At 41.2% G+C, this 13797-nt stretch overlaps 2 protein-coding genes across 2 annotated transcripts in view; one reads left to right on the top strand and one right to left on the bottom strand.

Annotated features, from left to right (window-relative positions):
- The first annotated feature begins 6931 nt into the window (after window positions 1–6931).
- LOC139930161 (E3 ubiquitin-protein ligase TRIM39-like) lies at window positions 6932–8514 on the top strand. Its single transcript, XM_071923277.2, has one exon. It carries the CDS (start codon window positions 6932–6934, stop codon window positions 8339–8341), a length of 1410 nt encoding a protein of 469 aa, XP_071779378.2. The 3' UTR covers window positions 8342–8514.
- Window positions 8515–8814: 300 nt separating this feature from the next.
- The window catches only part of dennd6a (DENN/MADD domain containing 6A), a 16570-nt gene continuing 11587 nt past the window's right edge, over window positions 8815–13797 (bottom strand). Inside the window, exon 6 of the mRNA XM_078283621.1 lies at window positions 8815–13797. This exon is cut by the window's right edge and continues 938 nt beyond it. The gene's annotated coding sequence lies outside the window, so the exon portion shown is untranslated.

Below are 13797 nucleotides of genomic sequence, written 5' to 3'. Positions count from 1 at the left end.
ATATGATGCCCATTGTTATTGCCACACAGTGACCCAGAGCATCAATCAGTTCTCTCTCTCTCTCTCTCTCTCTCTCTCTCTCTCTCTCTCTCTCTCTCTCTCTCTCTCTCTCTCTCTCTCTCTCTCTCTCTCTCTCTCTCTAACACACACACACACACAACGTTACCATGCAAAATAGAAAAACAGGATAATCTACTATGAAAATGTGCACTTTACTTTGTTCCTGACATGCGTTTTGTTGCCAAATTGCCATATGCTTTCACCATTACAATGCCAAATGCCAAAAACTACTGTCCTTCTCACCATTACAAGAAAAATAACACAGTAAATATGTAAAAAGCACAGCCCAGCAAAAAGTCATGAAAATAAACTGCAAAGGCATCTTACCTTCACCCGACGCACACACACATCGCCCTTGATTGGTCAATAGCCTACATACATATTTTATGTGTTCAGATTCAGAATTCAGAACCGACAGACAGTTACCGACAGTTGGCGCAGTGTCTTCCTGACCCAGGTATGTAAATGTGCCTTTTGTTTTTGGAAAGAGTGAATGTAACCACGCACTCAACATTTCAATTCGATGTGAATAAAAAACACATAGACAAGTTCAGTATTCTTGTTTTCTGACTCGGGGGATCAGACAGTGTGAGACCGTGGTGAAGAGGAGGCTGTAGAGGACGCTGCGCCTGGCACCGGCGTCTCCAATGCACCCCGTGCGTCATAACGCATCAGTATTTATTACCTTGAGACATCCAGTCCAAATGCCTAACACCTTGAATTTGTCGGATTTAATTGTGACAAACTGGGTCTAAAAGACTGTAATGCACTTAGACTACTTGAGACTAATTCACACCATGTCAGCCTATAGATCAGGGGTCTCAAACTCAATTTACCTGGGGGCCGCTGGAGGCAGAGTCTGGGTGAGGCTGGGCCGCATCAGGTATTCCACAAGAAAAGCTTTGTTAAAAAAAATCCAATCTTCTCAAATGTCTTTATTTTTATTTTTTAACACAAAATAAGATTTAAACATCTTTATTAACAGTTCTTTAACCTCAATGGGTTCTTCTGAATATGAATTGTCCTGAACATGAATGGAACATTGAAGAACATGAACTGTTCTTCTGAACATGGCTTTTCCGCTTTTTGAACGTCATTTCCGCTTCTTTTTCCTGTGACAGCAGCACGGCGGTCGGCGGATAATAGCCCGGTAGCAGTCTCCTTTGTTTTTGTGCTCGATGTTCATGTCTTTCATGATGACATGAACACCATGGCATTTGTAGATGGTAGAAAGTACCGGGATAGCGAGCGCAAAAAGGCGACTGCTCCCGGAGTGTTATCCGCCGTGCTGTTGTTACAGGGAAAAGAAGCGGAAATGACACCGTGCTGTTGTTGTTGTTGTAAACGTAGTCATAGAAACAAAAAAAACAAATGACATCATATAGAAATATATGTAGTGTTCATCGTGTGAGGCAATGCAAATAGCGCGATGCAAATAAAAAATAATGACCCACAAATAACGGTGCGACCCTATAATTGGTCCGGGTTACCGGGGACTGTTATCGCCGACGGACAGGTGTCGCTATGTGACTGCAGACTACATTAGGCTACATTGAGTTCCTTACTTTTCTTTTATCCCGCCGCGTACGCATCACTTTGATTTATTTTGTCAGAGAGAGACATATATACGTATAATGTCCCGCTGGGCAGCAACTTAAAAAACTTTTTTTTGGAAGTGTTGTGAACGCAGCGCGCTGGGACGAATGTCCGCGTGTGCCCAATAGAAACGAGGCAGCCAGCCAGGCACGGAAGAAAACTCTCCATGGCAACGCTGCTGTAACTTTCACTCATTGAGAAATGTTTCTCTGCTTGCATCAAGCCCGGTCGATGTCCCACCCCCGAGAGCCATATACCCCACCGTGATTGGTAGGTTCGTTCAGCTCCGCACACAATACTGTAAAGTGCCATCCATATAAAACTTGCGGGCCGCACTAACATTAAACTTTCATATTAAGGTGGGGGCCACAAAATATCGTCTCGCGGGCCGCAATTGGCCCGCGGGCCGCGAGTTTGAGACCCATGCTATAGATGCTTTTTGCACGTTCCTTTCTCCAACTCCAACTTTTAAAGGGAATGGGAGATGACACTCTGATTGGTTTAATTCATGTTACGCCCAAAACACACCTATGATTAATTAAGAGACTAAGTACAACCCCTTTGCGCGTGCGTCTTACTTTGCGCCCAGATTATGCGCCGTTTAACTAGCAAAAGTGGATTTGGACACGCCCTAAATGCACTTGCTCCATGCGCTTTAGAAAGTTTAAATAGGGCCCTGTGTTTTGGGAGATTCATTGCAAGGGGGCGGGACTGAAGTTACTGACTGATCTTCACCTGGTTGATCTGTGTATTAGGAAGTATGAGGAAATCTAAGTGACTCATCAATTTTCTCATCAAATTAGGAAGTCTTATCTTAATGGGTAATGTGTTTGCTCTCCTTTGAGCGCTAATGAAAGTATGAGCTGAAACGTCTGCTCGTCTCACCTTTTTTTCCTCTTTTTGTTTTTTGTTGATGCACTTGTACCTTTAAGTTTGTCAGTATGCATTTGTGTTAATAAACTGATAATTTTGGCTAGATTTTTGTCCAGCTAAATTTTGGCAGTGTGTGGAACATGTTTTTGACTATTTTAGCCTACATTAGCTGACTATAGTATCAATTATGAATGGAATTTACTGTTGCATATTAAATGCACTGAAATTCTATCATAGGATTCCCAGAGTGATTTGTGCAATATATTGCATCCATATTGTTATCCATCCATATTTTTTACTTTGTGAATACAATTTTTTTTCACAGCTTCAATGTACAGGTATTGCTGCTGCCCATATTTTTCTATTGATTTATCTCACCTGTACATTACCTGCAACATACGCAGCGGTGGAGCAGAACCTTCCAAACCATTTGGATGCTGACATAAAGATTTAGCACATGGAGAGTTTTGAAACATGATTTTTACGGCAGAGACATTGGCATTAGCCTTTCTTTCCACTTTTTCCCAAAACGATCTTGTGAAAACACTGTTAAGTTTTGTATTGCTCATATTTACTCATTACTTTGTTCTTAAGAGAACAACATGCAACATATTGCATGCGATTGGCTATTTGTTACAAACCCTGCCTCTTTTATGTGAACGCACTCACAGTTTTGCCATAATTTGGTTTTGTGCAGATAACGCAAAGATACCCTGAATATGTTAAACTTTCCTTATCAGACACGACCCCGGAGGTTTAAATTCTCAGACCGGTTAGGAAGAAAGTGAAGAACAACACTCTCCCTTCCATCAACAACTACCATCAAAGTGTCTCCAACTGCGGTTGTGCTGGGCAGCTCCCAGCCAGGATTGTGTGTAAATGTTTTATAATGTGGTATAATGTCTGAAATCAGAGCTCAAAGGTTATATTATTTTAAAGGGCAAATTATAAGAGTTATTAGACATATCCCAAATAGACAATTATTCGTCCAGCAAACCAATTTCTATAAAGGTACGGATAATAACACAAGGGAAAAGCCCTCTCAGTTGGCTAAACACAAGAGGTTAAGTTGTTATTATAGTTATAACTATTGTTATGATTATTATTATTACTACTACAGGATATTTATTTATAAAAGGGCAGCATTGATCTTTTCCAGTTTAGTAATTGATATTGTGAGCAAACAAATACATTTATTTCTACCGTTATATCTACAACTACAATCTATACAGGCGGGATAGGGAAATGTCAACAAAGCAGTAGCCTATAACATTGGGAGAGTTATAGACTGAAAATGACATCAGATTATTGATAGACTGAGGTGACCTCTATAGGCCTATAGTGATCGTTCCCTGAGAAACATAAAGTGAGTAAGTTCAAAATAACGGGACTTTGGAGGCTATGCCAATTGATAAACAGACCTCTAACAGTGCACCAGGAGTTAGATTAAGCAAAGTAGAATGGATTGCTGTGATGCTTGCTTGTGTCCTGGAGTCTGCTGCGGCCTGGTTGCTGGACTTGTGGATGGTGAGAGAGTCTTCTGGAGCCAAGTTGGACGGACTGGACCGGGTGAGTGGAGAAACTCTTGATCAAGCAAACCTGAAACAAGCTAACTCCAAGAACTATTCTCTGGGAACGATCTTATAAGGAATATTGTGTCCCTGCCTTTGGACGGCGTTCAGCCAATGGTTGTTTATTGCCAGCGGTCTGTCTGGTGACCAGGTGTTCGTTAGCCATGCCGGGCTGGCTGATCGCTTATCAGCCATCAGTTGATCAGGAGGAGGAGAGGAAGAGGAGAATTGTCCCTGGCCTTTTTGGCCTCTCTTGGGGTGAACGCAGGGTCAGCTGGTTTTATGGAGACCTTGCGCATTTAGCATGACGTGAGGTTGTTGTAACTGGTAATAAAATTCTGGAAATGTGAAAGTATCAAATTAAAATTAAAATATAGCCACAAGCGGCAATTGTAGGGGTCCGAGCACAACACGGCAATATGACTGAAGATGACTTTTAGAAGAAGAAGAAGAGAAACACTTATATCATAGTTAGTATTTGAAAACTTGAAAGAAGATTGTACTGTAAACAACGCCTATGTATACAATGGAAGTGGATTTGGCTCATTGACATCAATGTATTATATAACTCAAACTATGAAAGCTGTTATTTTTTGAAACATTATGCAGTTGCATAATGCATAATAAGTATTTAGAAAGTTGAATGGAGTATCTACTGTTTTCAGTGGCTACAATACAATGGAAGTCTATGAGAGACTTGGTTAATATTGTTGCCATTCGGCCTTACTTTCACCAATTGGTATGAAACTTTATAGGGATTACTGAGGATCTCCAGGTAGGTCCAGGTAGGTCCAACCTACCTTCAGGAGCTCCTCACCCCTCAATCCTCACCCCGGACACTCAGGTCTGGCAGCTCAAACCTCCTTGCTGTGCCACGGACAGAGCTGAGCAGCATGGGAGATCGTGCCTCTTCGTCTCTGGGGCCTCGCCTGTGGAATCAGCTCCCGGGAACGATTAGGGCCTCAGACCCACTCGCTGTTTTTAAATCAAATCTTAAGACTCACCTGTTCCTCTCTGCTTTCCCCTAGAGTCCTGGCTCATATGTGCTTCTCCTTTTAAACTTGGGTTTCTAATTTTAGTCTCTGATTTTATTCATCTTATTTCAACCCCTATTTTAGTTTATGCCTATAATCGCATGATTTTTGTGTTATTGATCAGTTTTAGCATTGTACTATGATTGTACATTTACTCTTTCTGTGAATCACCTTGAGATTTCGTTGTATTTTAAAGTGTGCTATATAAATAAAATTTATTATTATTATTACCTCAGCAAGTTTTGTAGCAATCGTCCAAACACAAGTCAAGTTATAAGCTCAAATATCATAGGCCACGCCCACTGGAAGTAATTTTGACCAATTTTTGGATTGTGATTATTACCTGTCCGCTCAGTATCTGCATCAAATTTCATGACTCTCTACTCGGCAGCAACCCTCCAACAGGGGCTGCCATACAGTATTTAAAAGTGTAATAACTATCTGTGGTGTGGACCCATACAGACATTTTGTAAGTGTTGAGATAGAACTGCTTTTTCACATGGTGGCCATATTTGATTTAGGTCATTTAGGGCGGGAAACCCGACCTGCAAACCAGCAAAGAAGATGGAGATCCACTCAGCCAGTCTTTGAAATCAGCTACTTTATGTTGTTCATGTTATATTTACCTTAAAGCCAACTTGATCTAATATTATTCCTCATATCCTTAGTGGGGCTTCTTTGACAGCAAAATTGTTTATGTTGGCTGTGTCTGCTAGCTAACAATAGCATATAAAGTTATTGGTAATTGGTTTAAAACAGTATTTCTACCTATTTTAAAATCTCCTGCTTTTATTTTGAAGGCTAAACGGCCAAACCAGTGGTCTTGTTTCTGCTAATTTGAGCTAGTCTGACCTATCGAGGCCGGGTGTGCGCAAACGTGAATTATTTTGACATTAACAGCTAGAGTGGCGATTTCAGCTAAATAATGGTGTAAATGTCTTTTCAAGTCACTTTGGGATCTGTTGGCTTCAAGAGACTTGGATTATGCTGTAAGAGCTGCATGGAGCCATTTTATGGTTATTTTCTGTTATTTTTATGAAGACTGAAGACAGGTTTCCGGCAACTTCAGTTGTTTTGGAGAAAGCTGCAGTATACTTCTTCCGGGAATCCCCGGAAATGTTGTATGGACTAACAAACTTTACCCGATTTTCCACTGGCATGGGCGTGAGTAGATAATGACTGAATTTTCATTTGAACTATTCCTTTAAACATGTGCAATTATAGAAAAATTAGAGAGGAATAGGACAGTAAATAAAAATGTTTTCTAACCATCTCATAATGTACATTAATTACACGTGTGCATGTAATAGTACGTTAGTATGTAGATGTGTGCATCTCTCTCTCTCTGTGTGTGTGTGTGTGTGTGTGTGTGTGTGTGTGTGTGTGTGTGTGTGTGTGTGTGTGTGTGTGTGTAAAGCCCAGAGCATCATTTTGGAATGAAACTCACCCCTGGTCTGACCAAGCTCCACCCAATCTGACTCAACTGAGACAAACCAGGAAACAGAGGTTGTTATTCTTCCTCTCCTCACTGAGAAGAGACACACCGAGAGACAGACGATAAAATTCACCTTCAGACCAAACCCACGACTTCCACTGAGGGAGGACAGCTACAGGAGGGAATACTGGGAATACTGCCAACCTGCTGCTGACTCAGACTCACACCGTTTTGGAAGAACCACAATTCAAAGTGAATGTAACTTTCAGAAAATTTTCTGGAGGAGGGAGTGGCACCACGACTAACTGACTGAATGACTTCCTGATTGAGCTGTCTGTCTGGTGTGTTTTTAGCTTCAGAAAATGGCTTCCCAGTCGTCTCTCCCTGAGGAGAATCTCTCCTGTCCGGTCTGCCATGACATCTTTAAAGATCCTGTCATCCTGTCATGTAGCCACAGCTTCTGTAAAGCCTGTCTGAAGAAGTGGTGGAGAAGAAAACAAATACACGAGTGTCCAGTTTGTAATAGAACATCTTCAAAGAGAAAACCACCTTGTAACTTGGTGTTAAAGAACCTGTGTGAGGCTTTCTTACTGGAGAGAGATCAGAGAGCTTCAGCAGAGTCTGAGCTTCTCTGCAGTCTGCACTCTGAGAAACTCAAGCTCTTCTGTCTGGACCATCAGCAGCCAGTGTGTGTTGTCTGTCGAGATTCAGAAAAACACACCGACCACAAATTCAGACCAATTGATGAAGTTGCACGGGATCACAAGGAGGAACTCCAGAAATCACTGAAGCCCTTACAGGAGAAACTGAAGCTCTTTAATCAAGTTAAAGGAAACTGTGATCAAACAGCAGAACACATTAAAGTCCAGGCCCGATGCACAGAGAGGCAGATTGAGAAGGAGTTTAAGAAAATTCACCAGTTTCTAAAAAAGGAAGAGAAGGCCAGGATCGCTGCACTGAGGGAGGAAGAGGAGCAGAAGAGTCAGATGATGAAGAAGAAGATTGAGGGTCTGAGCAGAGAGATAGCAGCTCTTTCAGACACAGTCAGAGCCATAGAGAAGGAGCTGAGAGCTGAAGACGTCTCGTTCCTGCAGAACTACAAGGCTACAGTGGAAAGAGTCCGGCGCCCCCTGCTGGAGGATCCACAGCTGGTCTCAGGAGCTCTGATAGACGAGGCCAAACACCTGGGCAACCTGAGCTTCACAGTCTGGGACAAGATGAAGGAGATGGTCTCCTACACTCCTGTGATTCTGGACCCCAACACTGCCAATCCAGAACTCATCCTGTCTGAAGATCTGACCAGTGTGAGATGTGGAGAGAGACAACAGCTTCCTAAAAACCCAGAGAGGTTTGACTTCTACAGCTGGATCCTGGGATCTGAGGGCTTTAACTCAGGAACTCACAGCTGGGATGTTGAGGTTGGAGACAGTACAGACTGGAGACTGGGTGTGATAGCAGAGTCTGTCCAGAGGAAGAAAGACATACGGTCTGGATTATGGGGAATAGGGTTCAATGATGGTGAGTACAGAGCACGTTCCTCACCAGATCAACCCACTGTTCTCCCAGTGAAGAAGAAGCTCCAGAGGATCAGACTGCATCTGGACTGGAACAGAGGAAAGCTGTCATTCTCTGATCCTGATACTAACACACACATACACACCTTCACACACACTTTCACTGACAGGCTGTTTCCATTCACTGACACTTGGGATGAACTCCCTCTGAAGATATTACCAGTGAAGCTCTCTGTTACAGTGGAACAGCACAGTTAGAGATGATAACTTACTCATTGTATTGCATAATATATCATGTATCAGATAAATATCAGGCTTATTACTGCACTACCAAACCACCTCGTAAAATATAGAAAAAATCTCCACAACAGATGAGTGAAAACAGACAAGTGAAGCCGATGAAACTGAAGCTGTCTGTTTAATGACTGTTACTGTCCATTCAGCAAATCTAGGGACTGGGAAGTTTTTGAAGAGTGAGGAGAGGACAGTGACGTCACCAGAGCCTGAACTGAAGTGAGGAAAATCCCCCTGGAGCAAGACTTCATGGCATCACTGTCCTCTCCGCAGCTCAGAAACTTCATGCCTGTTATCAACACTTCTGTAGTCCCTGAGGGCATCAGAGTGGTTTAACTTAGTGGTTATGGCTTCAATACAAACACAACAGCAGTAACCGTTGTCAGTGGAAACTGTATGTAGGTCCTTGATGCAGCGTAATGACAATATGTGCTTCTATTAAAGGAGCTTACCTTGACATTTTCAATTTCTAGTGTCTTATTTTTCTCTCCCAGGCACTTCCTATGTTGGGTAAAAGATAGACAATAGCACTTTTGTTGACCAGAAAATTTCTTGAAAGCATTGTTAGCATTCATTGTTGAAAACAAATGTACTGTTAGCCGTAAGCTAACAAGATAGTTGGAACTCGCTGAAGCCAAAAGGTTCTGCTAGCCACAAGCTAGCAAGATAGCCATTAGGTACTTAGTACTGTCATATGAGATGACTGTTACGTGAGCTTATAAAGTTCTGATTTTTTTTTATATCAAAATAGACTTATTCACATATTCATGATCTATTAATGTTACTTAATTCCTGTGTGGTGTTATTTATGCTGCCTTCACATGGAACTCGTGAGCTCGTGGTTACGACATGGGAAGTCGTGTACACGATATGCTTGGCGTTCAAGTGGTTAAGTCGTGAGAGCACCGCTGCCTCTAGAAGCCACCAAGGCTAACAATTTAGCTAGCTAGCGAGCGGGTAACGTAATGCAGGAAATGCAAAGGCATAATGACAGAGGAAAAAGATGAGGCCGTTGGGAATATCAACATTTTCCTCAGACATATTATAAAATTACTAAGAAAAACTCTATACGACTAAAATTACAATATATTATTACCATCCACCGAAAAATGAACTTCCATGGCCTCCGCCATTTCTGAAAACAACAAACACGTCACAACTCGTGAACTCGGAGCTTTCAGAAAATTTCCATTTCCGAAGTCGTGAACACCACAGGGGGGGGGGGGGGGGGCGTTCATATGGACTCTTCTCATGAACACGGTAAACACGACCCCATTTGAAGACACCATTAGTCAGTCCCTCCAGGAACTTGTGATTTTGCGATCGCAATAATTAACGCAAATTCAAGAAATTTCCGCAATATTTGCGATGAAATGGCCAAATCAACAGACCGCTTGTGATTTGGACCAATTGTCGCATTCGGTGTCGTGGTAACTGACGTCATCGCAGTGTGCATTCAGGTGGAAGATGAACAAAACTCACCTGCCAACAAATGACTGCCATAGACCGTGCAAAACAAAACAAAAGCTGCAAGAATCGAGGTGAGCGCAAAATTCAAGCTCTTAGAAGAGTTAATAGCTTAAATGGAGAGTGGGAGAGAATAGGGGGAGGCTGTGTGTGTGTGTGTGTGTGTGTGTGTATGTGAGTGAGTGAGTGAGAGAGAGAAAACATTTTTTTTTCTTTGCTTGCAATTTTTCCCAATTCCCGCAATTTTACTGCAAAAAGAGCACATAAAACCTTGCAAATTGTATCGCAATTTTTGAGAAAAGCCGCAGCAAAATCAAGCATTTTTAGCCGCAATAATCACAAAAAAACTCCTGGAGGGACGGATTGGAGTCATAGGTCAAGTTTTGCGTTTTACCTCTCGTCTTCTAGCTTCTCACTGAAACCAGAGTTACCGCTGGCTGCAGGGAACAATTGTTTTAATGAGAAATGCTAACAATGCCAGCAAGCCGTTTTTAGGATAGCTGAAAGACAAATGCTAAAAGTTTTTCCCCCACAAAGTGACAAGAGTCTGTCATCAAAAATCAAACTAAAAATTAGAAATGTCAAGGTGTCTCACAGACAATGTTATTGACGACAGTTTAAAGAAAGGAAGATGTACATTATATGGAGCAATTCTTATTCATATCTCTGTATTTAGTAAGACATCTACCGTAATAGCAAAATAATTATTGTACATCCTTATATCTGGGCCACAATTTCACTTTACAGTATTATGCACAAAATTGTTAATTCTCTAGCAGAGTGGAATATGAGAATAGCCCTCCATATAAAATTCAAAGTCAGTAAAATAAGTATTTTGTTTTTACAAATATAAAACTTAGATGGTTGCCCAACAACCAGATGTCATAGGTTTTTCCAACCAGCACATATTTGTTTTTTCACAATTATTCCCTCCCCAAAAAAGGCAATTTCCAAAGCAATTGACATACATTACATGATGGTTTTAACAGAAAACAACCAAAGAAACTGAATCCATAAGTCTGAGAACCTACTAAGTCCATTTTAAGTGTTTTCAGATGTATTAGATGACTTCTGCAGTGTGCACGCTCATAGTGAAACAGTGCTGGTGAGTGAAAAGCACACAACCACTACAACTAAGTACACTTGGATGAAAACATTCATCTCCAAATAATTTATAGTAAGTAATTTACAATCCAAAAATACAACTGATTTTGTTTTTTATTTATATACAAATTAATCTACAGATTTGTTATTGCTGTCATTGTGGTAATTTTCTAATTTTGTGAATTTGTATGTTGGGAATCCAGTAATGTTTATGAATTCTGGGCCCTCAACAAGCTCTGGGCCTTCTGATTGGTTGTTAGTATGTCTATTTTGTTCAAGTTTGTGAAGTCGTATACATATACAGTTATCATTACTAATTTAGTTTGACGTTGCAACTACACAGTACACTTGTTCATCAGAAGATTTTTAAAATGGACTTAGGCAGTTCTCTGTCTGAAGGCAACAAAGTCATCACAGCACTGTGCAGGATGGGCATCACAGTTAAATGTTCTTCTGTAGTAGTTAGTAGTGATAAATATAGTCCTGCCCTTTTTTAGAAATTGGAGCCAAACATTCAGTGACCCATTTTGGACCTCGACCTTCAGTTTAAGAAGCACAGTTCTTTGTCTTTACTGTCTAGCCGTACGGATTCAGACAGATTCAGCAGGGGAAGGAGTGTTAGTCTTTGGTTCTGCTCTCATTTTGTTCTAGTGTCATTCCTATAAGGCACTGGCATCATTTCAACTGGTTAAATAAAGCTAACCCAAACCATAATGCTGTTCTATGTTCTGTGAAATATCAGTTAAAACAATGCTAGCTATAGAGTTGGGGATTTTTTTGTTCCAGAAATGAGCAGCAGCCACCAGACAGACGCTGCTGAATCTTTAGCTTCACGCTACCAGACTGAGGCAGACCAACCATCATCTGGACGTAACATCCTACTCTAAAAAGTTGGCCTGTAAAGTAGTGAAAGCGGCTGGTGAATTTTGATAGTTACCAGCCGCTGTGGTTTGTTTTCAGTCTGGACAGTGTCAAGTTGTCTTCACTTGCCAGAAACGGAGGGCGGACTAGAGAGACAGCCGACATGTCTTCTCCTGGGTTTCTATCCCGTAACTCCTGGCAACATCATCTGTAGGACTGCAGTGTGTATCGTGCTTTTGGTAAAAGTTGAGACATTTTTAACTCCTAAAAAAAAAGAGGAGAAAGGATAAAAAAAAAGAAGCCAATGTTGGACAGAGAGCTTCCTGGTGAACACTTTAACTTTATGATTGCAGTGTAATGCTAAAATAGTGGCAGGTTTTGGAACATGGTTATATGATCGATAAAGTCAAATAAAATCAACTGATGCTTTGGGAAAGACTCTTAAAGGAACACGTCGCCATTTTTTAACCTTACCATCCATATATTGGTCCTCACTAATACATGCTATGAGACGGCACCACGTGTGTCTACTCGCTCTGTGTCTGAGACCGGCTGAAGGAAGTCCCAAAATTCAACTTCCAACTCCAACTCGATTTCCAACTCGTACAAACTATAAACTATAACCGGAGAGAGCGGTTTCCGGGACGCAGAGCGAGTAGACGGACACGGTGCCGTCTCATAGCATGCATTAGTGGGGACTAGTATATGGAGATAAGGTTAAAAAATGGCGAAGTGTTCCTTTAAACTGTAACTGTAGGTTAGCTCATGTCTTAAGAAACCTCTGTCCCAAACCTTCTGTGCATTTCAGCTGAGTTTGCAATTTCCCTCAGAACAAAAGGAAAGAAGAGTGTGTGTAGGAAAGAAGAGTGTGTGTAGTGTGTTTGCAGGTAAATCTATCTATCCTGCTTTAGTACTGCAGTACTGCTTCAGTGCAGCGGAACCCATTGTAGAATTATAACATGAATCGTTTCATAACAAAGTTAGATATCCACCATTTGAAAAGAATGGAGTGAGAGCACAAAATTAAAATGATGGTAAATTGTAAAAGATAGCAGGTGACATAAGAGCTCGGTTGGCTGAAGGAGACACTGGATCCTCTGGGTTTTAAACATTCTGAATGGTGAAATTCAGATAAAGATGTTTTCCCCAAGAATGATTTCCAAATGAACTCTTCATGTCACCGCTATCAAGGGAAAACCTCACAACTCCAAAATGTAAACTTTTCAGAAAGTAAGGAAAACAGCCGAGCGTTTCAGAGTTTATCCTCTGGCTTTCAAAAACCCAAAACCCTCAACCTCCAGTACAGAGGAGGAAATCCTTCAGCTGAAATAAAAACATGAGATTGGGAGTTTGGAGGTTTTCATATGACAACAATATGTGAATTCTGTTTTGGATTCAGTTTCCATGTTCAGATTAAGATATTAATGCAAAGAGCCCCAGTAGAACAGATACATCCCGTAATGATAAAACCACACTCAAATTTCTCAACATTTCAGGACATTCAATTTTGAATATTTCCTTAGTCTCTGTTATTGCCGCTGTGACAGGCTACAGAAAAATCATCTGACCTAGATACAGGGATCTGATTGGCTCCTGAGTACGCTGTTCCACAGCATATGAGCCAATAGACACACACTGTCCCCTCGGTACAAAACATGCACTTTAAAAACTGACTGAAAAAGTTACAGAGTAGCTGGTGCTTAGTGCTGTGTGTGTGTGTGTGTGTGTGTGTGTGTGTGTGTGTGTGTGTGTGTGTGTGTGTGTTTAAATGGTCAACATTTTAGTAAAATTTAATTATAAAGCACTGCTTGGCTCTGCTCTGCTTGGTTGAGACTGTTTGCATAAGGTGTGTGTGTGTGTGTGTGTGTGTGTGTGTGTGTGTGTGTGTGCACACAATCTAAGCTCTATCTTAAGGGGTCCAAATGTCCCTACAAGAATAGAAAACCTGGTGAGGTGGTAACGTGAGGACCATTTTCTAGTTTGTTTTT

The sequence above is a fragment of the Centroberyx gerrardi genome, chromosome 5 (genome assembly GCF_048128805.1).
Source record: "Centroberyx gerrardi isolate f3 chromosome 5, fCenGer3.hap1.cur.20231027, whole genome shotgun sequence".
NCBI lineage: Eukaryota > Metazoa > Chordata > Actinopteri > Beryciformes > Berycidae > Centroberyx > Centroberyx gerrardi.
Note: the sequence above shows the minus strand (reverse complement) of the source record. Positions and strands in the feature narration are given on the sequence as shown.

Excerpts from the sequence above, each read along its gene's own strand:
- LOC139930161 (XM_071923277.2), top strand. The coding sequence starts at position 6,932 with ATGGCTTCCCAGTCGTCTCTCCCTGAGGAGAATCTCTCCTGTCCGGTC.